The sequence below is a fragment of the Glycine soja genome, chromosome 15 (assembly GCF_004193775.1).
Source record: "Glycine soja cultivar W05 chromosome 15, ASM419377v2, whole genome shotgun sequence".
In the NCBI taxonomy this organism is placed as follows: Eukaryota; Viridiplantae; Streptophyta; class Magnoliopsida; order Fabales; family Fabaceae; genus Glycine; species Glycine soja.
Window position 1 is genome coordinate 48,541,932 of NC_041016.1, and position 25,559 is coordinate 48,567,490.

The following is a 25,559-nucleotide window of genomic DNA, read 5'->3' on the forward strand; positions in this document are numbered from 1 at the left end:
TTATTACGTCTTGACCCAAGTGTGTGATTCACGTGTAATGTGATTAGTGATTGAAAAATGAATTTTAAATGATAAAGTGATGAAGTGATGTGAGTTGTATTAAGTTGAGCTATGTTATAAATACTTATATAATTTATTTGGATTACGTCTTTGTTTATTTGTATTTTTTTAGAAATGTGATCACTCACTCCCTGTATGCTATTTGTGTTTGGATTCTGTGATGATTTCGAACCTTGTGTTCGTGGGAGGAGATAACTTTAAAGAACCTCGTGCTAGAGGACGTTGAGACACAATGCTCTGATAGAATCTGACATTACGGATAAATTTTTATTTTAATTGTATGATGTTATTTTATTTTATTTTACCTTACTCACTTAACAAAATTTCTTTTGTAAACTTTGACGATCTTACTCCGAGCCAAATATGTATTTTTATAAGTTTTATTGGGCAATATTAAAGTGAATGTAAGCCTTTTACCCTTTTGAAATACTTTTATTTAAATGTTTTTAAAAACTATTAATTAATTTCACATTTTTATTCCTTTTATTATTAGTATATGTGTGTGTGGGATAGAGGGTGTCACAGGCATGACTTGGTGCAAGGTTGTAACTATTGGATGTGGGGATGGAAATGTGAGATTATTTATGGGATATCCATTCTGGTAAATGTGTAAAATATTACATGATGCACTCTGATACCATTCAATCTCTTTCTGTGTTTGTTGATCAAAATTTCATTGTCTCAGCTTCAAATAATGGTAAAGCCATTGCATATGATTTGAGGATGTGAATCAACATCCCTTGTTTAGGGCATGTGCCTAGGCTGGTGTCCTTAGGGGAGGGTGTTACTCTACAAAATCCAGATTTTTGTTTTCATTTTTTGTTTATTTTTTCTATTTAGTATTGATTTTGAGTATTTTATGTTCATACTAGCTCAAGTTTAATGTGTTTCAATGAATGGTGGATTTTTTTGGTTGCAGACTATCATATTTACAAGTTAAATTGGTCACAAAGAAGCAAATAGTGAAATCCTTCAAAAGCTTTCAAATATTTTACCAATCACATTACTGTCCAGAAAGGAACAAGTCTATACTTAGTGTACTTAGTGTATGGTAATTTCATAAATTAGACAAGGAACAAATTTAGAAGAAAAAAACAGAAAAAATAAGTTAAAAAGATACAGAAGCGAATTAAATGATATGCTAAAAAGGCTTGCTTAACAAGATATATAGCGTGCAGAATCATCAACGTAAACTAAAGCAAAACTCACAATATACTTGATTCAACGAGCTTTCAATTTGTGTAAGAGGTTTACTTTTCTTTTTCTTCACTGTTTTGAAAATAAATGATTGAATGACTAATATAAATTACTAAATTGTATGTTTATGTAATAATCATGGTTAAATCAGTATCTTCACGTGTCCAATCATCGGTTGTGTTTGACATTAAATATGTTTTTACTTGAAACTTAGTAAGAAAACAATAATAGTATATTAAGTACAAAAGATGTTTTAAATTTTCAATGAAAGCATTTAAAGGATAAAAAGACTTTTTAATTTATTGATTCTTATTATAATAGAAAATAAAAAATTATGTGAATTGTATTAGGTAAAAAAATAAACTTTTATAATGTTAATAAATTTTCTTATTACTTTAATATAATAAATATAAATAAAAATAGTCTAAATAACATTAGATAAGGATATATGTATTCAAATTAAAATTTAAAAGATTTTTTCCATAAAAAAATATTGTGATATACATTCAGATTTTTAAATAATAAAAATAAGTCTTATTACTTTGTAATCAATACAGATTTAAAAAATGTATAATAAAATTTGTTGGTATTTAATTTAAATTTTTTTATCACTTATAAAATATCTTAAGATATTTAAAAATATATAAATTTCTATAGATTCCATTGCTTTTTAAATAAAAAAATCTAAATATCGCACTCATCAATTAATCCCATCGAAACATACTTAAGAGGCTTTATCAGACTCTTTCTTTCTTTTTTTTTTTCTGCCTGTTGTCAAACTTTTTTTATCCTCTAGTCATATATATTTCTTAAAGAGGGTATAAACATTTTCCTGGTTGTGTCCAACTATGATCATAAAAAAACTTCCCCGTGTATTGATGTTATTGTAAAGAAATTTTCTTGGTGTATTGATGTTAATGTGTAGCTCTCGCTTGAGTTGTAGAATTCAATATTTTGCTGCTCATATTTTTTAAAATTTTTAATAATGATCTTTCTATTTTTTAAAATATGTAATTTTATTTTTTTATGTTTTTCAAAATCTAGAATTATAATTCCTCTATTTTAAAATTTAAAATAAAAATTTTAATCCTTTAGTTTTATAAAATCCACGATATTGATTCTTCAAATGGAAAGCATTTGTTTAAAAAAGAACCAAATCCCAAATTGTACAGAACTTGCGAACTAATCTGTCTTATAAGAAAACTAAAATCGCAAAATTAGACCAGATGTTTTCTATTTGGCCAAATGTACAATAGAGACCAAAATTACATTAGTCTCTTTTTATTTCATGACCCTTTTGTTCTACTTTTACCATTAAAATATCAGTAAAACTTCAATAGAAAAACACAAGTCAACAAATTTTTTTTATTTGTTTCAAACTCAATTCTATTCACAGCACGATTCTAACACCAAATCTACACAGGAAATAATTATCTATTTGGTTGTAGGCAAAATCAATTTTACTTCCATTACACTATTTATTAATGAAAATAGCATTGATATTATCTAATTTAAAATGATTAGGCTCAACAAAAATAAGACAGAGGCCCCAGGCTAGATCGTTAACTATGTGAAAATATGATAAAAAATTGTTGATGAAAATAGTTGTGATAATATACATAGCATTATATATGAGCTAAGGATTAGAGGTCACTTCAAGCATACAACAGGATCAAATTTTCATGGAAGTCTCGATACTAATATATAGCTATTCAACCAAAAAGTATAAAAACGAGTACATAATTAGATACCACAAAACGCTAAACATCACAACTTAACCCACACTCAATAGTCTTGGACCAGGACCAGGACCAGTAAAGCAAACTAAGTCAAGAGTGAAGCTCCCCTAGCGACTAGACCTCAAGATCATAAGAGCCATAACAGCCTAAAATGTCATGAGGCTGGTAGCAGATGGAAAGCTCATCTCAACTCCTGCTCAAGCACCTACTTAGATCTTTGTCTCATCTTTCGGCGCTTCCTCTTCAACCTCCTCATGCGCTTCTTCTTCCACTGATACATAGCAACATTGTGTTAGTCTTGTCTTGTAGAAAAAGGAAAAACAGAACCTTGTGACAAACAATAGTTAAAGGACAAAAAGATCATGCACAAAATGATATGAAATTTTAATACTAGCACTTTACACACTAACTAATACCACAACTTCCCTACTCAAAAGTCACACATGACTAAACTATATTTGACATAAATGCAGCACCCATCTTTAGGATTTAGCTCCTTTAGAGTAACTCGATTTAGGGGGAAAATGATGATATAAGCCATTGATTTAGAGGAGCCAAACCCGTCCTTTATTAATCTCCACAATGCCAAATCCTCAACTTTCCTTCACAGTGATTTGTTAAGAGTGAAGTGAAGTGGGAGGGAGGGTAAAGAAAGGAAGAATTTTTAAAATTTTCATGGATTGGTTCAAAGATATGAAGAAGGAAAGGAAAAAGAGAGGGCTAAAATTCATGCACTTCCATTTTCATCACCCTCCAATACTGGGGGATTTAGAGGGACAAAAGAAGTGATTTGTAGTATTGGAATGTGTTGACAAAGGTAATCACTCCCCTCCCTTCCCTTCCCCTGTTTTGAACCAAACATAGTATAAAACAATGAGGTACATATGACTTCAAATGCATAAATACCAAATTCACAAGACAGACCATGGCATTCAATGATGTTTGATTAACCTACAATTTGATCCTTATGAAATCAAACACTACCACTGACATCCAATAATGGCAGCACAAGGAAAAATTGGGTTCCACAGGGAACAACACTACCTATCTGTGAAAAAAATCCAATCACATCACATCAAAAACTAATCTAACCAATTTCAAATTAGATGAATTATGACAATTCACTTTCTTCCAACACCCAAATCATAGAGTGCATCAAATTCCTTCAAATCCAAAACAACAAACAAACTGCAAAGATCATAGCAGTCTCATTTACACCCAATACATCAGCAATTCAGAAAACCATTTCTCCGACGCAATATCAATATTGAAAAGAAAAAAAATCAAACATTAAACAATCGAGTAGACTAATTCACAATTATACTCGGATCCTGAAAAGTTCGAAACAGGTAAAGTAAAATCAAATAAAAATGCGATTCTACAAACACAAAAGAAAATCAACAAAAACAAAAAAAAAAAGGCGATAAAGGAAGAAAGATGAATAATCAAAGGAAAAGCGTTTAACCTTAGCTCTCATCTTGAACGACTAAGGCTCTCACGCTTCTCTCAACGATGGCAAATTTCTGAAGAAAACGATTCCTGAATGTGAACGTGTGGAGACAAAGCCCTTGTTTCGGTATTTATAGTGGAAAACGCGAAACCCTAACCCCTTTTACGGGTCGGGTCGGGTCATGGGGGGGGCAAAATTGTAATATTAAAAACAATATTTGAGGCAAAATGAGAAAAAAAAAAAAAAAACATATTTTGATGAGAGAACTTAAGAAATTTCTGGACTTTCCCCACTTCAGAAGGTTAAAATAACATTTGATGAAAACTTCTTCAAATAGAAAAACAAATAATCCCTTCACCAATAAAATAAAATAATCATGATTGGAAATGTTGTTAGTGTCTACAAATACAGAGTTTGCTAGAAGGGCGAGTTCCGGCGGTGTTCAAACATCCATCAAGAGCTGAACTCAGAGCTCCTCTCTTCAACACAATTCAATTTCTTCTTTCACTTTGATCCTCTCTCTCTCTCTCTCTTCAATTCTCCCACAAAACGTAGAAACCATGAAATCCAGCAGAGAGAAAGAGAAAGAGAACGATCGCTGCATCAGTTCTCATATGCAGACCCTCCATCGCCGTCTTCTCCACGCCTTAAACCTTGGCACCAGGTCTCAACTCGCACCCCCCACTTCCCCCCAATTTTTTATTCCGTAAAATTTTCTTGAAATTTTCTATCTTTTTCACTTTTGACATAGTGGGCACCCTGCTACCCACCATTTAATTTTCTATGCACATGTCTGGATTGAAGTTAGAAATGTTGTGTGCGTGATCCAATGCAAATTCAACTGATAAAAGCAAGGGTTCTGATCCTTGGTTTGTTTTGTTGTTGTTGTGAATCTTTTTTAATATATTTTTTCAACAGACATTTTGATGAGAAGACAAATAGATGGAATTGGCAGTGTGCCAACATTGAAGTGCAGAAAAATGTGCTGCGATCAATTGGTGCGTTTCTTGATTCATTATCGGGAGATGCACGTGCTGCACGTCATGCTATTGTTAAGGTACATTGTTTACATTTTTTAACTGTAGTTAATAGAACATGTGAACCTGAATTTGGAGTTTTATGCTAGTTCGTTAGAGTTCTAAATCATATATGACTGTATGTACATGAAAAGTTTGAAGAACTTGTTGATTTCTTTTAATGAATTTGCTCTAGTCAATTGCATTCGGCATACTTAGGAAGTTAGGATTATGTTTACATCGGGGAATTACTTGCAATGATTTATTTGCATTTCAGTTTAATTATAAATTAAATAGAAGAAAACATTTCCTAAGTGTCCATTTGGTTTGAGATTTCACTTTGTTCCCTGTTTTCTGATGTCATTTTTACTGTACTAACTTTTGAAATCACGAAATAAAGTGAAAACAGAAAATATTTTCTCAAGGCAAACAGATACTTTTTGAAACTGGTTACTAATGTACAAATTCCAACATATATATTTATGTAGAATGGTTTGATATAAATGAGTTGGTCTGATATTTTCAATAACAATGAAATATGTACTTCCCTGCGTTGCTTTACTTCTTTAGGAATCTGTTGCTGATAGTATTTTGGGAGCATTATTATGGATTCTTCAATGCAAAAGTGAGGCTTTGTTAAGCATGGCATCAAATGTGGCAGTGAAGTTAGTTAGTTCTATACCTAATTCATTATTGCAATTGCATATGTTGGATCTTGTTTATTGTCTGTCATCCTTGTTATCTTCGCATCAAGTAGAAGTTGCAACACCCTGTGCTATTGCTTTGAATTTGGTAATCTCAAATTTGAGTGCTACAAGTGAGAAGGCAGTTATGGAAGCATTGAACGAAACAGAGACTTCCATACGTATAGTCAGAAATATAAATTTTTTTGCTGAAGATGCAAAGAAAATTGAATATTTCAAAGAGATGACTTTGCTTTTGAGCGCAATACTGTGGCGCTGGCCTCCATCTAGGTTCTCTGTTGGTAATGATGTTATACTTATGAAAGGCTTAGCAAACATCCATACAAGGACAGAGAGTTCTATTAAAATTGCACTTTTAAAGCTGTACACATCTCTAGGTATTAAAATATCCCTCCACCTTCCACTACAAACAAAAACTTTTATCATCCATTTTCAAGTATTTAGACCAACTAATTTCTATTTTGTTACCAGCTTTATGTGATTCTGTAGCAAGAAAACTTATAGAGGATGGAGAAGGATTTCCACAGATGGTTGTGCAGGCAATGGGAAAATCAAACCCTCATGCTGTTCAGATAGAGGGGTTTAGGCTTGCTCAATGTCTATTGGTAACATTTAATTGTTCTCTAAGATTATCACTGTAATATAAAGTATCACTCCTAACAAAGATTGGTTTTATCATCTGTTCAGAGATCCCAAGAGAATTGTTTAGAAGTGGTTGGTCTGTGTGGTGAAGCCCTTGTTGATGCAATAATTTGTGGGATGAAAGAAACTGGGCTGAGTTCTAAAAAAATTGGGAACAACCATGGGTCTTTGTCAGTGGAAGCATGCCAGTTGGCTCTAATAACTCGCTGGGCAGGTGATCATCATATCAATTTTTGGAAACAAGGAATTGATAGAATTCTCCTTAATCTTCTGATTGAAAATATTCAAGACCAATTGTCTGAGCCTGTCTTGTCATTGGAAAAACAAATATCCATGGCAAAAGAGGGATTAAAAGCCAATTATCATCTTGGTCTTAGGAGTTATCTGTGGGACATTCTTGGGTGGCTTACTATTCATTGTGGAGAAAATTTAAACCCTTATACTCATGGAAGCGAGCTCTGCATCAACTTACTAATTACATGTGCATGGTAAACTGTATTCTTTCCATTATAATTTCTTGATGGATTTATCATGTGTATACACGTTGATATTATGATATATCCTATGTCTCAGTTTCTTACTAATACTGTTGATTATTTTCTGAAATTTTATAGCTGAACTTTTATTTCACCTTCATTGTGTTGATGCTCTCCAAATATACTAATTCTAGTTTCTCCTTTGTCTATAGCTTGAGTTTTGTGGATACACTTGAAAAATGGTGCCGAATATGTCAAAAGGATATTGATGATCATTTTCAAAGTGAACCAGTATCAAGGGCTGTTCTAATGATGATTCATTCTCCATGTAATACCATCTCCTCGTATGCTAGATTCTTATTATTAGATGCACTTGAGGTGAAAGGCTTGTCATGCTTGAAAAGCTTAATACATACTCTAGATTATACATCATCCCTAGAAAGCTATGGATCATTTGATAAACTTCAACTGGTTATTAACTTAATTGGGTTGACTTGTCTTTCAAGTTTACCAGAGTATCAAAGCTGTATCATAGAGAGCAAAGGGATAAAAGCAATTGTTCTTCTTGTGAAACGATGCTTAAGTAATGATATTCATGTAGAAAGGCGAAACTTCACTCCTCATTTGCACACAACATTCCAGGAAAGGTCTTGTTGCTGTATGGATAAAGAAGATTGGGAAGGTTCCAATGTTCTCTTATTTTATAGTTTGTTGGGATTGTCTGAAATTCTTCGTCAGTGTGACCTTCTACAAGATAATTCTCAGCAATATTCTAGAGAGGTGACAAATATTAGAGCTCAGTTAGTTAGCAAACTTCATGAGATCTGTAGTGGCAACTCTTTCAGTCCTGGAGTGAGATGGTATGTTTTGTATATTCTAACTTATTTTGGATTTTACGGTTTCCCAAATGAGTTAGCCAAAAGGATTGGGAAATCTCTCAATAAGGAAGAATACTCAGATATGCGGCTCGTTGTAGCAAATGGGGTGTCTGTGAGTGTTCATGGTGTTATTCTTGCTGTTCGATGTCCATCACTGCTGCCTCCTCAATTGTTACCTAGTATGAAGAATTCTGAAAAGGTAACAGATAAGTTTGTCAGAGAGACCATGAGAGAAGTTCAATTATCTTCTCATGTTGATTATGAAGCATTGGTGTTGTTGTTGGAATATGTATACTTGGGATGTTTACATGCAGGAGAAGAAACAGTGAAGAAGCTGAAAATTCTTGCTAAGCGCTGCAAACTACAGCATCTCCTGCAAATGCTTTATAGACAACGTCCAAAGTGGGGCACACCTTTCCCCAGCTTTAATCTTACTCCATCTCTTGGTTCAGCCGGAAGTTGTTTTTCGTATGATTTCCTTGTTGATCAGCTTCTTATAAAATATCTTGAAATTGCATGTGATTGGTGTAATCTTGCATTTTCTTTTTTGTTTATGTCTATTCCCATCTTTATTTCCCACAAAACCCTGTGCATTAATTCACATATACTAGAATAGCAGCCTTCAGCATTAATAGGTTGTTAGGTTCATTCAGTGTTTTTAAAATGAGAGGTATGTTTCTGAAAGGACTATTGAACTTGGAAGCAGTTGCTAAATGCAATTGTATTATTATTATTATTATTATCAAGTATATAGTAAGACAACTATTAGCTAAACTTACTGATTGGAGCTTGCTTATTGATTAGATATTTCTTGACTTGTATTTAGGGTAAGTAAAGGGTTTCTACTTTCTATACAATGAAGAATAATAACAGTGACATTGCTAACATTTGTTTGCAAGGTTTGGGAGAGAAATTCTGATTTTTTCAATTTCTTTTCAGGGATGTTATATTGGAAGCTAAATCAAATAAACTTGTTGGGTGGACATGCAACATTTGTTCTGACACAGTGCCCCATATGCATGTTCACAAAGTTATATTGCAGTCTGGTTGTGATTATTTACAAGGTTTATTCCGGTCAGGAATGCGAGAAAGGTGATTATTGATCAAGACATTGATAATTGATCTATTTTACAGTTTTTTCTGATATACAGATGATGAAAATGACACCCAAAAGCTTTGCCTATTATTCAAGCTGGAGCTCATGAAAATTGAACATGTAGATGGTCCAAAGGAAGACATGCATGGGTGTCTATATCTTATCCTCTGTTGACAATATCTATGCAACCTGTTCTAGGATTAAACTCTGATTAAAGACCTGATAAGAACCTTGGGGCCCAAGGCCTTCTAAACCCCTGCACTAGAGTCCCATACTTCTAATGTGGGACTCAAGCTCCACACCTTGCAATTGGATCCTGACAAAGCCATGATTCAAATCTTCTCTTCACAAGCATATTTTAACTAAGTATATTACCTTTGGAAACTCATTGACACATGTTCTTGAGTCTTGAGTTCTAAATAATTTAATCTAAGAATTGGTTGGAAATGGTTTGGAACCTTGTCTTTTGTCATCATGGTTTGCATTGTTATGTTCATCCGATGTTAACTTCATTTGAACTCTCAAGTTAGTCTGGTACATCCTTGGAAATTTAGATGTGGAAGAATTTTTCATTTCTAATACGAAACTATTCAAGCCTTCTCTGTTTGCTTTAATTTTTGTGTCCCTTTTGCATTTTGATTGCCTTGTCTGTTCCCCTAAGGGTCAGTCTTAAATGTTATTCATTCTTGCAGTCATTCACAAGTCATAAAAGTTGATATTAGCTGGGAAGCATTGATCAAACTAGTGCAGTGGTTTTATTCTGATGAGCTGCCTAATCCTCCCTCTGGATGCTTGTGGGATAATATGGATGATGAAGAAAAGCTATTCAATCTACAACCATATGTGGAGCTTTGTTGGCTTGCTGAGTTCTGGATTTTGGAAAATATTCAGGAAGCCTGCTGGGATGTGATTATGTCTTGTCTTGATTCTTCCAGTCAGTTGCCCATTAAAATAATCAAAATGGCATATAATCACTCTTTGTGGAAGTTGGTTGACGTTGCAGCAAATCTCATGGCTCCTTCATATCATCAATTACAAAATTCTGGTGAACTTGAAGAATTTGATGATGCACTAGTGCACTTAATTTATTCTGCTTCTATTCAACTTAACCAAGAAGGCAAAAATTGCTTTAGGTGATTCAATATTTCCTCAAGATGATTCATAGTGCAGGAGATTAAGGAGCTAAAAACTTTGTCATGTTAGGTATGCTGACCTTTCTGTCACATTATTTTTTTATTTTGAAGGTTCTAAAATTACTTCTAGAATTTTAATATGAATCCCAAAACTGGGTCTTTCCTGCTTCTTCATTAAAATCTGAAAGGCAAAATCTGCTTAATTAGGGACATTAAACATGTTCTATATTATATATTAGTCTTCCTTCCATTTCCTTGACAATATTTGTTTTTTCATTTTGCACTTATTATATCAGTGCTGGTTTTGCTGAAAGCTCTATATAATTCCCTTTTCAAATAACTAAGAAAACCAATTCAAGTTCTCCAGTTTTATGTAGCTTCCCAATTATTTTATTCATAGGTTTTCTGACTTCTGTAATTCATCAAACTCTTAGTATCACTAAGCTTTGTCCTAATCTGTAGGAGTTTTCTTGTCATATATTATTTTGCATAAAAGTTTTTCTAGAAAGGAGAGAAGATACATCTGGGGGAGAATTAAAAAATTTCCTTAATAAAAAAAGAAAAGGAAAGAAAACAGTGAGCTGAAGTAGCTCAAACATGCCACAAAACTCATCAATCTCTTTTACATATCATTAATAGAAAAGTCATTGTAGCAACCATGGGCAGACACTTAATTATAATCTTATCCTGTGGCAAGTGTAAGTAACCAGTGAATTAATTGGGCGAGGAGATAAAAAACAAAGAAAGTAGGGAGAGGGGAAGGGGATTCATTTGCAGTGTCATTAAGTGAATTTTTTGAGTACCTTAATTTTTTGTAAAAAAATAGCTTTTTCTCCAAAAGTTTTTTTAGTAAGATTTTGATTATATGGTATTTTAAACACAAAATAAGCTAACCCAAACAAAAAAGTTTATGACCATGCGATTTATTAAAACTGGTTTGTTTCATCTATATATTGATTGTAGGCAACTGCAGGACCTGAGGTGAGGCGTGCTCCATCATTCAAAGCAAGTAAAACGATTTGTAGTGGTGGAGGTTAGAAAAAACTTGTTGCTATTTTAGGACTATAATCTTATGTTTGGTCTGTTTAGAATAAATCTTTCACGTAGTAGTTCTTATAAACAATTCATAGTAGCCAATGTGGATTTGCTCCCTCCTTTATCTTCTTTTTTATCTGTTTTTTGGATTTAAATTGCAGTTGAAGATATCATGTCATTTGATTTCAGTTCATAAACCATCAGTTCAAAGCTCAGTCTACAAATCATTTTAAGTAATTCATGAGTTCCTCCATCTTATTTATTGGTAGGTATTTCTCTTCTATTCTGAAAACACATTTTAACTAGTTATTCTTTTTATATTAATAGGAATCCATGATGCAAATAATCTTCTTTCAGAAATTTTCTATCCCGTTCCAGCTAATAACTATGTCATACACCAGTAAGTTATTACTTCAAAGACTTTCTCATCTAATAACAATAATTGAAAATAAATAATTTAGTGTTCCATTTGGTTAACATACGAAATTAGGTAGTGATATTCCTTCTCTAATTTGCCTAGGTTATGGTTAAAAGTAAAATTGTTTAACACAACTCCCCCCTATTAGACTTAGGAATGGTGATTTGGAAGAGTAGATTTCTGGGAACTTCAAGGGGATGGCAGTTTTTGCTTTCTGCAACCCTGTTTGTTAAGGGGTGTACACACAAGTTAACTCATGAACAACAACATTATCTTTGAGGAATTTAGAAAGGATTTGATTCACACTCTTCCCATTATCTTAATGCAATCTTTTAATTGGGCCCCCAAACTGTGTTTGAATCATAAAGTAAAAGTTTACTAACAATTGAAAAAATGATAAAGAATTTAGGTGGGAAAGAGAAAGAAAGAGGGGAAGAGGGAAGAAGAGAACAGAGCCAAGAGGATAGAGATGAGAAAAACAAAGATATCAGAGAACTGTAAACTGCACTTCTGTTATTATTGCTCTAGTCTGTCTAAAATACATAGCCCTGCTCTATTTATAGGCAGCTACCCAACAGCTATGAAATCCATTTAATGGTAGCTGGCTAACTAACTGATTAACATTCTTATCCTATTTGTGTTTACATAACAATACCCCTTCCCCAAAAAGGACCCTTGCCCTCAAGGGCCTTGTACTTCAAACGAGATGGTAAGAGGAAAATCTTCAGTTCAATTCCCAAAGAATTTTTGAAGAATTCTTCCAAAAGTTACTCTCAATAACAGGATCATTATCACTAATTATCTCTACTGGTGCTCCATGTAGTCTATAGAATTGATAGCTGAGCAAGTGTTAACGGCTGCAAATGGATGCAAAAAAGCCACAAAATGGGCATACTTGCTCATACGATCAATCAAATAGTATCCTTGTCTTGCAGTAAAAACAAAAATTTTGGGCTGTGTTTAGATGCTTCTTCTACAGTTAAAGTTTGTGTTTGTTTTAACATTTTGTTATCCATTGCACACGTTCCTATAGGCACCAAACGTGACTACAAGAATTTGTAGGATCTCCCTTGAATAGAGTTTCAACGGCTAATCAAACCCAGCAAAAGCTTTAAACGTTTTTGAAGAGTTCTTGGGGGCAGAAGGAACATCCTTGACTATCCCAGTTGCTGACTTCTCTTATGGCTAGGTCCCACTTCCCGCTAAGTCATTCTTGCTGGACTTCCACTTATCTTGTGTACTTGCTGCTATGTTAACATTGGCAGCAGCCATGTAACTCGTGTTCTTAGTCAACATTTTCCTCTCAGCCTTCCATTGCAGTGTGATTTCTTGTATATGTGCCAAGCTTCTCTCATGATTTTTGGCTTGAATAAACAGACTTGGCCAGCATATTCTTCCTGCAGACCAGCCCTGTAAGCATCAACAAGGTATTATTCAGACAAGAAAAATGATCTTGATGGCATGTATGATGGTGTCCTTCGCTGCGACCAGTCGAACATTGTTGGAGCTTGGAGGCATCATCTTTGGCATATTAAATGCTGAAGTTGATTAGAAATGCCCTCCATAGTGTATGGACCTTTGCAAGCTTCAGAGGTGATTTGTATTTTAGAATAGTTGTAGTACTTTCCTTTCATTCTTTATTGTTCTGGACTTGCCACGTTTACGTCTTTGAGAAAAAATTAAGATTGTGTTGGTGAAGTCTTGTCTAGGGGTTTATGAACTTTTCGTGTAATATCCTCTTGTTCTGATATTGATCTGCAGTTGGAATATTTTTCAAGCTGGTATTTAACTTCATTTTATGCTTTGAATTATATCAGGTGTGTATTTGGACTGAATTGGTTTTGGAGATTATTTTAATAATTGACTGTGCCTAATTATCTATAGTCGATTATTGTTATATGTATTATACGAAAAAAATATTATATTTAGATGTTAATTGAATGTAATTTTAAGATAATTCATTTTGTTTGGATTATTTAAAAAATTATAGCAAATTATTTGTAGAAATTAATTTATATGTAAAATAAGATTTACACATGTTTGTAGTCCTTATAATATATATATATTTTTTTTTGGTTTTAGTTCATATAAAATTGTGCTTTTTTTTTCAAACAAGAAACTTTAAATGCCTTAACATTTTCATATATTCAAACAAGAGATAAAGGGACTTAGACCCGTTTGAATAAACTTCAAAAGTACTTATAAAAGGAGAAAATAAGAAGAAAAATAAATAAAACTTTTCATAAGTTAAAAGTAACTTTTTGGAGAAACAAATGTAGAGTAGATTCTAAAAATTAGCTTATGGAGAAGCTAAATTTAGCTTATAGAAATTATTTTCTTATTTTTTTTTCTCTTATAATTATTCTTCAAGAAATTTACTTAAACATGCTCTTAAGGTCATTTGTTTTTAAATATCTAGTTATATGAAAGAATTCATAGGCTAGGATGGGTACATTGTCAAGTCTCCAATTATGGAAAAGCAATTTTAAGCCATTAGATATTAATTTTTAGGCTAAAATTCAATTTTTCTGTAATATGTAATTTTAGTTTTTTTATTTTTAAATTGAAACATTTAGTTTTCTCATTTTTAAAAAGAGTAAATTGCATCAACCTCTTCACAACCTTGTAAACATTACTAACATTGTGTGGAAAAAAAATAATGTTGACCATCAAATAAATTAAGGACAACAGCCTACAGAAACACAAGGGTCATTCTTTACTTAAAATGTTATAAAATCTTGGTTTATGTCATACGTAGAGATATTTATGCCAACTATTATCAGATTCTGCAATAGAATTCTACATACTCTAAAGTACCACCAAATGAACATAACAACAAGAATAAAGTATGTCATAATCCTATACTTGTCTTGAGATGTAACGGTTTAGGTAAGGAAGGAGAAAATGAATAGAGACTCCAAATAACATTTTAATATGGGGTCATATGAACATAACAACTCTCAAACTCCGCAGATCTCGCCGTGACGAGGAAGCAATTATCAGAAACCAATAGGGGAATTTGAATGAACAGTTGGTGGGCACTTGGGTCTAGAGATATTATAAGTTATTTTCAGATGAAGATGTTCCAAAATTTAACAGGGTCGATCAGAAAAGACAACAAGAATTAGAATTTTTTGTCTGTTGTCGTGTATTACATATTTGATAGTAAATTTTTGTTATACTAATTGATTATAATCAAACATGATTAAGTTTGTTTTATATTCTTAATTTATGGCATGAATTGATTGAGCAGAGGGTGATTGAAAATATGACATGGCAACGGAGGATGAGATATTAAGCAGTGTCGTGGCAATGGTAAGGGCAATTAGGCTATTGTGTTAGGCCTCCCACCAAGCTCTTAATTTTATAAATATTTATAAAAATGAATTTAAATTTAAATTTTTAGGTAATATATTTTATTATATTATTTATTATTATTACTTTAGTAAAATGATAAAATTTTAATATATGTATACAGAGATATATTATAAATCATTTGAGAAGTTTGTCATTCTTTTGAAAATTATAGAAAAATTAGTTTCCATTTACTTTAAATTAAAAATAATCATATTAAAATGAATATAGTGATTAAATTTTATAAAAAAAATATGTTGTATATTTTTGTAAAAATGAGAGTGGCGAGATTACACATTTTTTTATTGTAAAATATAAAATTATTTTGTACTTTTTATTTAAATCATAATAATTGAAAATTGTAAGGGAAAGTGAATTGAAAAAAATATTATATTTATCTTGAACTAAATTTAAGTTTTAGTGAGTATTAATTTGATATTATTGGTCTTAATTTTTCTCCCTAAATTGAAGATGTTAAAAGAAATACTAACAGAAAAATCAATGTCTTATTAAAAATATTAAAAGTATATTAAAAAAATTAATTCCTTTTATATGCATCTAATATTTATAAAATATAATTAATAATACTGTCATTGTCAAAAAAATATTGAAATTAATTTTTTCTAGATTTAATTTGAGATCATTCCATTATAAGATATAGTAGAATAAATTACAAAGAGATGTGAAAATATTGCTTGAATATTAAATTTTAATTGACAATTTTTACACAAAAAAGTGGAAAAATAAAATAAAAATAGATAAAACTCACCTACAAAATTTATCTAAAACCAAAAAATATATAGACACTGCCTCTGATCTTATGCAGTGTATACGGTACATGCAGTTTATAACAGAATTAGGCACTCACGATTCAGCCTTGTCTCATACCACTTCCTTTCTTATTAGTGAAGTTCATTTGGTTGATTAAAAAATAACAAAGCAATGAGGTTCTGAAAAATGGAATCACACGAAGGAAGGGGGTGGAGACATTAAAGCATCATATGTCAATCACATGCCAAATTCTGTTAATGACACCACCATTTGGGACAGGAGAAAGGCTTGTGTAAGGAGAATTTGTAGAGTGAAAAAAGAGAGAATGCATTGTAATTAGAATATTTATCAAGAGAAATCACTGAAATTTACTCTTTTAAAAAACATGTAATGAGTGATGCATTGTAATTAGAATAAATATCAAATTGAGGACGTTGAAAGTGAGAGATTTAATGTTGACAATATGGGGCCTTTAATGAGTGATGTGTCACCGTTTAATTTGATGTGGGGCTGATGCAGTGGAGACTAAGAAACCCAAACAAGAGGAAAGAGAGGCCTCTCACAATGAAGGTGGGAGTTTCTAATCCATTTTAAAAAATCTACCATTTCAATCTTTTTATTTTAAAATAAAAATATTTAATTCTTCTATTTAAAAAAAATTATGATTTTAATCTTTTTTTTAAAAAAACATAATTTTAATCAAATTTTTAAAATTTTTATATTTTTTTTTTCAATTGAACCTTAAACTTAACATATTTATTTAAGATATTATTAAAAAATGATTTAACTACGGATTAAATTAAAATGGTAGATTTTTTAAAATATGAAGATTAAATATTTAAATTTTACAATAAGAGAACTAAAATGATAAATTTTTTAAAATAAAAAAATCAAATAACTAAATTTTAAAATAAAAGAATTAAAATTACATATTGAATAAAATAAAAGAACCAAAATTACTTTTTTAAAAAATTATTTGTCCCCCTACATATTGGGCCTTAAGTGTAAAAGAGTAAAGGCTCTTACTATTTACACTCTCATTTTTTTATTTCTCAATTATCCATTATACCCTTTTTCTGAAAATACACTCCTTTTACATTTTGAAAATATCTTTCTAAAATTACATATATCTAATCCAAAAACGTATTTTTAGAACTATGATTCATAGTTTCATAGATATACTTTTAGAATAGATATATATTTTTTAATAAAATATCACTTAAAAATTAAGATGATTGATGAGAAATAAAAATAAATGATAAACGTCTCTCTTATATCTATATTTGTACTTATTATTATTATACAATATTTTATATTTTTCTTCGTGTGTCAATTCAGACTTTTTCTTTGTGTTTCTGAACAAGCTTATCAAATAATACCCTAAATTTAACATCACGCACCGACAATTACAACTTTATGGAATCGATCCACTTCGAAGAGGTAGCCTTGGCACGTATTTGCCAAATGGGAAGAAAGAAAACCTTTTAAGTGCCTCTTGAACAATTTGTTCATAAAATGATGAAACATAATGATTGAGATAATTTATTCAGTTTACTAAAACTAGTACGAATACAACGACCAACCATTGTATTATTTTATTTGAATAGCAGGGTAAAAGCGAAGTACAAAACTGATTCCTATCATCCAGACTTGGAACATTTCTTACCCCTACGCCCTTGTAATTTTTCCACCAGATATATATGCAGATAGTCACGTGTAAAAGATTGACATTTCAGTTAAAACATGATCATAAACATATGTAATATTGAAATAACAATAAATTAGTTCAAATATCCTTGAGGCCTATGCAAGAAAAGACTGACAAGGAAATCTGGGAAATAAAAAACCTTGGCTGGCACAAAGCATGATTCAGAGACCAAATTCATTCTAGTACAGAGTCAACAAAGTCTAGAATCAACCATAACATCTCAACCAACATCTGCATTACTTTAACTATTCCAAAATTCCATAAATTGCTTATGGTAGTAGCAAATGCAAAAACATACTTCCAAAATCATATATATAAGCAAAACATTAAATTCAAGACATACCGATGTGGGGATAACAACGATAGACCAATAATAGTCCAATTGACTTGAGAAACAAGAAATGATGACACAAAACTAGGCGTCTACACCAATGGAAAAGGTGAGGAAACTGAAACCAAGAAACAAGGTTAACACAATTTATTCTTAGGCATGCCAATGCCACCTTGCCGACTGGTTAAATTGGTGCACCCCACAATGCTACTTCAATTTGGACGTGTGATATCTATATAGGTAGATATGGAGTATGAACACAACCACAATCCCATGCCTGTATGGTAATAATAAAGGAACATGGGAATCCAACTTGAACACCTAAACCTTGGACATACTACCCACTAGTTTGCTCTAGAAACCACAAACTGAGCAACACTAAGCTCCCCTGTCAAAAGAAAAAAAGACAGGACAAGAGGAACAAATCAAGCCAAGTCTATCATAATACACAGAGGGCCTGACTGCCAATTTATCACAATGCTACATGGCATTACCGCAATATAACAAGATATGAAGGGGCTAAAACTTCTAAGGTAGATGCATGCTCCTGATCCTTCCACATCAGGCTGCTCCAAAGAGATTAGACACACAATAGTTGTCCCTGAGAAATTTACTGCCGTCATTTGAAAAACAGTTCTTTAGATGAATGTCCAATTATCTAATTAACTCAGGACTGACTCTGAGTTCACATGGTGACCTTGACCCCCCGAATTACTATTAAATCCAACTATAGGTATAGAACGCTGAGCAAAATCAAGTAATTGTTTTTTCTGGCGGTCATCAGTGTGAGGTAGACTTGCACGTAGGAGCTCAACTGGCATTTCCTTACTAATAGCTCTGGCAACATCTGAACCAATGGAAGCCATATTTGGTGTCCCTTGTATAAGGAATGATTGCATGACACTATCATATTTGTTCACACAATACTTGGTCAGAAGGCCAAAGAACTCATCAAATGTAGCCTGCCAAAGCGAACGATTTGCAATATTGTAGTTGCTAGCAGCATGAGGATCAGTTAGAAGCTCAGTTGCCCTCTCAAGCACAGATACTAGAATAAGGGAAGCCCCATCTCCAGCAGAACTTCCAAGGGGACGTAAGGGAGGCGGCTCGGAAGTATAAACAACTGCTGCTAGACAAGCACTTATTGCACTGAGATCCATTTCACGAATGCACCTTGAAACAACCCTTGCAAGGTTACTTATAGTTTCTGCTGCAGATGGATCGGAGGGAAGGCCACCAAATAAGAACCTTAAATGACGAAAGATGGCCATGCAGACTGTCCGCATGAGCTCACCACCAGGAAATAGCAGTTGAAGGTACCTACCAAGTAGCTTTCGACCCTTGGGTAGAGAAACTATCCTGAGAAAAACAAAGTCATCTTTTGCAGCAAGTGTAACCGTATGTCCATTCTTTCCCAGTGGATCAACTAACTGAAGTGAGGCAGCAAGTCCTTCCAGAAGACCTTGCCGTTTCCTTTTTAACACAAGACCACCATCTTGAAGCTGATTAAACTGTAGGAAACGGTCAATATCATCTACATCAAGAAGAAGATAAATACCATCTTCAATAGTGACCCTAGCTGCAAGCATTGGTTCCTGTTCAAGGGGTTTCTCTGAAATGCCTTGCTCAGGGCTACCTGCATGAGAGGAATTGGGAGGATCAACTTCCAGTAGAGGACGAGGCCTGCGAATTGATGAGAATGGAACTCTCCCTAGTGCATCAACCTGAAGAAAAGCATGTGGTTCAGCATTAGAAGAGGGTCGTAGAGGGAGTTCCTTTATTTGAGCTGGAGAAAAGTGATGCCTCAATTTAGCACCAGATGACTTTTTCGCAAGACAGCCTTGGTGGTAATAGTCATCAACATATGGATCATTACTGTGTGTTGCTACAAGCTGCATTCTAAGAATATTCTCAATTTCCTCAGTAGTCATATACTTCGACCTAAATCGGGGCCATCCACTATTGCTTCTCAGGCCACCCATATCAAAACCCTGTGGGGGAAACCGGAGATTCTGTCTACCTAATTGAGCTGATTTTGGAATTTGATCCCGCATTTCCATCAGCCCAAGCATCTGATCATATTTGTTAATCATGGGTATACCTGATGAAATATTGGGGTGATCTCCAGGATATAACCCTGCCTGGTTTACCAATTGATTCTGAATTATCTGATTAAGAGGGGAACCAGTAGAAAATTGACGCATGTTTCCACCAAAAGGTGGCCCATGGTTTATTCCACTCAACTGTAATGCAGAATTGGGGAAATGAGATCGATTTGGTGGTGATAATGCCATCTGAGCTCCTGTAGCATGATAAGGAAGGTTTAAGTGGCCTGAATTCTGACTTGGAGAAGCCTGATGAGATCTACCACCAGGTGGAGGATAAGAAGTAAATGAGGAGTTCGGTACCAAAATTGGTTCACTAGAAAGATGAGAAAATTCCTGCTGCTTGTCAGGATATAAAGATGTTCTATGCAAGGGCCTTGACTCTGGTAAGTGTGCAATGGTGGAATGTGGTTTTGATGACCATCGTTTGCCATCCTGAGTGGTTTCCGTACCATACAAATGTTGATCAATCCAGTTGGGAGCCGATTCACTAGGTTGGAGCTGGAGATGTTGTTGCTGCCTTTGCTGCTCAGGATAAGAGGATGTTCTGTACAGGGCCTTTGGTTCATGTAACTGAGAAAGAGAAGAATGAGGTTGTGATGACATTCTTCTGCCATCCAAAGAACCTTCATTATCATAAGCATTTTGTTGATACCAATTAAGAACATCATCTTTGTGTGCCCATTCAACTGCAGAATCTGAACAAGGTATACGATTATAAATAATTCAGTTCAGCGGAAAAACATTGCAAACATTGACAAAGTACAAACTTTAATCATGAAACAGTTATTTCATGAGATAATAATTTGGAATTGTTGACCTATAAAGTGGGATCTTGAAGCCAGATTATCTGTAATAAGCTTGATGCATATGATTTATATTCTTTAGCTTGAAAGGGAGCATTGTATATCATGTTAGAAACAGTCAAATCATGCTGAGGATATCCCCTTAAGCAAATCATTTTTTTCACTTTCAAGTTAAACAAAGGCCACTCCAATTAAATCTGTTCCAACTTTCACGTATTAATCATTAAATCTAACAGCTAGTTTATAGCTTACACTTCACATAAACAACTACCATGTAAACAATAGGCATCAGAGTATAATGGAAGAATATCCATATAGCGGAATTCTAACAAAAATGTAGAAGATATTTTGAGAGAGAAAAATTTTAGAAATGAGAAGTGAAAAATATTATTGGCCACTGAACTTTGTGTTACAACTTGGTATATGTGGGCTTAGATAGTTAGTTATGACAGCTGTGAACAGCTGGCAATAACTAACCTACTACTAACTCAGTAGAGTAAACTAACACACTTAACTGAGAGTGCAGTTGAACACTGCAACTCTCTGTACAATACTATATAATTAAAACCAATGCAAAATAGGAGCATTATTATTTTTTGATTAAAAAACACTGGTAAATTCTTTACAATTGCTTTACTCACTTTCTCTCGATCCCTGTTCACCAATAAATCCTGCGCCTTTTGGTTCACTTACAACCTTGTTCAACTGAAATTAAACCCCAAAAACAAACTTAATCTTCATATCAACATGCATAAAGCATAAATGAGCATTATTATCAAAATCATAAAAGAAACTGAAAGCTGAGCACACAAGTAATACAGTAAATAAAGATAAAAGAACTAATTTTTGTGATGGAGACAGAACTTACTAGTTTAGTTAATAAATACAGTGGAATCAGCTTGAAATGTCAAAGGAATCGGGCAAAGTAGAGTTACTAGAGTAGCCTTTCATTTAAACAACTCTTCTACTTTCCTTCTTTCACTTTCTTTTTCTAATTATCTTTTATGTGCGATAACAGGTAAAGTCCCAAAAGTCTAAAATCCCTGTATACATGTTTGCATAATATAATTTTCTCCCACGTTTTTATCCAATAGAACAATTTCAATTTTCAAGTGAAAACATGTGATGGAAATTTGATCCATATATCTTGCACAGACTAATAATTTTAACCAAGGGTAGAAAACCTTAATAGTGTGCCAAGATTTTGCAAAGGTTCTAAAAAGATTCAAGTTGCATGATTCACACCATACTGATTCATAGGAAAGACATATGATTTGGATTTAACAACAGAAGAGATTCTGGCATACTACTCATAATGATTTCCCTCTCATTTCCCAAGAAGGCACACGTTGTAACAAGGAAACAAAAAATAACAATGAGAATAAAATACACAAAAAAATTTATTAAGTAACAACTAAGAATTGGTACATTTTTAATCCTCAGTTCCTCACTATTCCTAATTGTCAGTCTAGCCCCTCCAATTTTACCAAAATCCCCATGAAAAACAGTCTCTCAATTTAGAGTTAGATCACATGTTGGACCAGACCCAAGATGAAAAGCAAACTACTTTATAATAGAATAAAACAGGATCTACTGTTTTCCTATCCCATACAAAACCAGAATATCAATCATTTTTAATTCCCCTCCCCCTATTCATCACTTGAATACTAATATTTATTTTTCTTTAATTGTGGAACTTTACTAGCAGATTTCTAGGTTGTCTGGCATAATATCTAGCTAGCTAAGTAACCTTTTCCCTTTCCTGCTTCCATCCTGCATGATTCTATGAAACATCGGCAGCACCAAAAAATGGTCCAAGGACCAAGATTCTATATGTACTATCTATGTTCATTATTTATTCAAGGGATCATCAACTGTATTGTCAATATTTTTAAGTGTGGATTTGGTATTAGAAGCAGCAGCTAATGCTAGTCTCAAGGACATTGCTAATATAGGATATGGTTGTGGAGAAGCACATACTACAAAATATGGTTCATTTCAACATATCAAAATAATTTAGAAACTACACTTCTCATTTGTCAAACTTAGAAAACTCCAACTCTCTAGCATAATAGCCTAGTCAAACAAGCTTAGAATCACTAAAATGAGAGTTAGCATACAATAAGAATATTACACTCAAGCAAAAGATCAAGCTTCTTACTTGATACCTCAAACTAATTTAAAAGCAAAACTCTCTTCCTAGTCAACAAAAATTCGATTCCATCAATATGAGAATATTGAGAAACAGGACCAAACCAATTTCTTCGTTTCAGCTCTTCGTCACAGGAACATTGAGAAATTTTAAAAAAGAAAACAAATAACACTGAACAATCTGGTATACTAGAGGTTCAGAATATATCAATAACAGTAGAAAAATCATTTTTACTTCTTTCTCTAACACAAGCCTTAACTGATATACATGAATCAATACAGGGTTACTTTGTTCATATTACAAATTTTTATATATATAAATAATAAAAATAAATAATTTATCAATTCTTTAATGAGTGCAAGCAGGTTGAGATAATATCATCGTAACAATATTCAGTCACTTATCTAATTAAAATCTCAAGCATTCAAAGAGAGAATAATATATCATAATTTGACAGCCTTACCTTCCAAAAAGTAGTACTTAGATCATCAATATCAGAAAGAGATTTTAAATCCTCGGCCTGCAAAGTGAAAGTTAGTTGCTAAAAAGTTCTAGAAACATTTTCAAATTATTCTATAAACAAAATTTGAACTTAAAGTCGAAATAATTGTGGAAATTAACCTCTTCTCTATTGAGAATGAACTCCGCATTAGACTCAAGCAAATCATCATCGTCTAACCCTCCCAACTCAACTTCTTGAACAGCAGTGTCTGAACCGAAAAATGCATATTGTGATGCATCAAAAACTGCACCCTCTGCATAGGAAAAAAAATGGTTTCAACCATTAGAACTATTTAACATGAAAAGTACAGGATGCACTGGTGGACATAGCAGAGAATTCCCATGTGACTGAGACACCAAAACATAACATCAAGTGAAAAAAAAAACACAAGTAACACAAAACAACAAGGAGAAAAATTGCATAGTAATCCTAATTTTGAAAAGCGTGAAAAATATCATTGGAAGTGCAACAGGTCTTTCACTAAAATGGAAAAAAATATTATTTAAAATAATATTCCAATACAAAGCATTCACACGCGGCGAAACTGTTCTTAACTCAGCACTATCTGCATTTGCAGCAAATAAAACTGTCATGAATAAACAACCAGAGTAAAGCAGACAGAGAAAACCGTTTCACAGCCACCAAACACCATGGTCATCAACTAAAGCAGTCAACAACACACCCCAAAAGATGACAACAAAAATTAACACAAAATTCCAATTCATATGAAATAATCAGCATGTTAAACTTTCTAGAATTTGCAAAACTATCAACTATAGCTGAATGTTTTGGTTCAGCTACTCAGCGGGCCATGTAAGAACTTGGAACGTGAAGCTTAAAAGGCTGCTGTATGTAAACTGAAGATAACAACCAATCAACAATAGAAATTAAAAAATAAGAGCTTCATAACAACAATAGCCAGTGGGTAATATTGGATCAATTTTCCTATAATTCAAATTAAAATAGTGGATAAAACAGACCAGATCTATATGAACAAACTGAATTTAAAAAAAAAAACACACAAACACCCATCGAAGAAATGGTTAGGCAAAAATGAAAACAAAATTGAATCCCAGAAGGTGAAGCAAACCTGTGGGAGCATTTCCCAGTTGCCCAAGATCCTCTGTGTTGGGAGTTCCCCCAACATGACCCCCAGCTCTAAACCCATCCATATCCACCATGAAAACAGAAAACCCAGAAAGAAAAACAAAAAAAAAAAAATTCAAAAAGAAAAGAGAACCCAATACGAAAAAGTTTGAATCTTGAAACACTATCCGTGCAAAACTTGAAACTTAAACCGAAGCAAAAGGGGAAGACGAAGAAGAAGAAGAATATCCGAGCAAATGATTTAGCACATGAAAAAAGGATTATAATTCGGATCAAAGCGAAGGAGAAGAAAGGGAGACAGTAGATAAAAGAGAGAGAGAGAGAGAAAGGAGAACCCTACAACTGCAAAGATATTGATTGAGATTTATTTGAGAATTGTTTTTTGTGCCCAAAAAACCCTAAATCCGGAACCAGAATACGACTAACCGATAATTGTTTTTTAAACAGCAGTTACGGATGCAGAGGATTTAAAAAAGAAAAAAAGAAAGAAAAATATTATGGACATAGCTGGCTGAGACATCTGGTTAAGTTATGAGGAGGATTTAATTTAATTTGATTTAATTTAATGACGTATAATAACTTGGGAAGGAACTATTTGTAATAAAATACATTTACTGAAGTCTTGTAATATAAATAAATAATATATACAGTTCCAATGCAAAGTTTTTTTTATAATATAATCTAATCACAAATAATAGTCTATAATAAATTAATTATGTTTTTACAAGAACTCTTAAAAATGATACTGAAAGTTATTTGCAATTATTTAATATAAAAAATTAAATTAACACATTAAACTCTTTCATTATTTTAAAGTTTAGAAATTACACAATTTAGATTAACTAGTATTTTAAATAATGCATTATATAAGATAAATTT

At 32.8% G+C, this 25,559-nt stretch overlaps 2 protein-coding genes and 1 long non-coding RNA gene across 12 annotated transcripts; 1 reads left to right on the forward strand and 2 right to left on the reverse strand.

The window, feature by feature from the left end:
- Positions 1–2,836: 2,836 nt before the first annotated feature.
- On the reverse strand, positions 2,837–4,676 carry LOC114385671. Its single transcript, XR_003660988.1, has 2 exons — positions 4,462–4,676; positions 2,837–3,267 (listed from the first exon to the last, which is right to left on the reverse strand). It is a non-coding gene; the product is annotated as an uncharacterized LOC114385671 (long non-coding RNA).
- Positions 4,677–4,813: 137 nt separating this feature from the next.
- Positions 4,814–13,679, forward strand: LOC114385670 (BTB/POZ domain-containing protein At1g04390). Of its 10 annotated transcripts, none has more exons than XM_028345688.1 (12): positions 4,814–5,110; positions 5,365–5,503; positions 6,033–6,543; positions 6,638–6,771; positions 6,854–7,296; positions 7,497–8,630; positions 9,102–9,254; positions 9,951–10,303; positions 10,392–10,461; positions 11,355–11,424; positions 11,588–11,691; positions 12,878–13,679. In XM_028345688.1, exons 1-9 carry the CDS (start codon positions 5,007–5,009, stop codon positions 10,421–10,423), a joined length of 3,003 nt encoding a protein of 1,000 aa, XP_028201489.1. In that variant the 5' UTR covers positions 4,814–5,006; the 3' UTR covers positions 10,424–10,461; positions 11,355–11,424; positions 11,588–11,691; positions 12,878–13,679. The 10 variants fall into 10 exon arrangements, with proteins under 10 accessions (XP_028201489.1, XP_028201490.1, XP_028201483.1 ...); XM_028345689.1 differs by having other exon boundaries at positions 11,616–11,691; XM_028345682.1 differs by adding an exon at positions 11,784–11,826 and having other exon boundaries at positions 4,815–5,110; positions 9,951–10,461.
- A 4,143-nt stretch (positions 13,680–17,822) lies between these two features.
- LOC114385807 (protein PAT1 homolog) lies at positions 17,823–25,092 on the reverse strand. The gene is made up of 5 exons (XM_028345871.1): positions 24,664–25,092; positions 23,693–23,826; positions 23,535–23,591; positions 21,561–21,624; positions 17,823–20,811 (listed from the first exon to the last, which is right to left on the reverse strand). The coding sequence occupies exons 1-5, from the start codon at positions 24,752–24,754 to the stop codon at positions 18,671–18,673; spliced, it is 2,487 nt and encodes an 828-aa protein (XP_028201672.1). The 5' UTR covers positions 24,755–25,092; the 3' UTR covers positions 17,823–18,670.
- Between the last annotated feature and the right edge of the window lie 467 nt (positions 25,093–25,559).

Bases quoted from the DNA above. Each gene is read 5' to 3' on its own strand.
- LOC114385670 (XM_028345682.1), top strand. From the start codon at position 5,007: ATGAAATCCAGCAGAGAGAAAGAGAAAGAGAACGATCGCTGCATCAGT. The intron at 5,504-6,032 runs GTACATTGTTTA...TTACTTCTTTAG, and splicing joins CACGTCATGCTATTGTTAAG to GAATCTGTTGCTGATAGTAT. The intron at 9,255-9,950 runs GTGATTATTGAT...TCATTCTTGCAG, and splicing joins CGGTCAGGAATGCGAGAAAG to TCATTCACAAGTCATAAAAG.
- LOC114385807 (XM_028345871.1), bottom strand. From the start codon at position 24,754: ATGGTGGATATGGATGGGTTTAGAGCTGGGGGTCATGTTGGGGGAACT. The intron at 23,592-23,692 runs GTTAATTTCCAC...TTCACTTTGCAG, and splicing joins TCATTCTCAATAGAGAAGAG to GCCGAGGATTTAAAATCTCT. The intron at 20,812-21,560 runs GTGAGTAAAGCA...TACCTTGTTCAG, and splicing joins TGAACAGGGATCGAGAGAAA to ATTCTGCAGTTGAATGGGCA.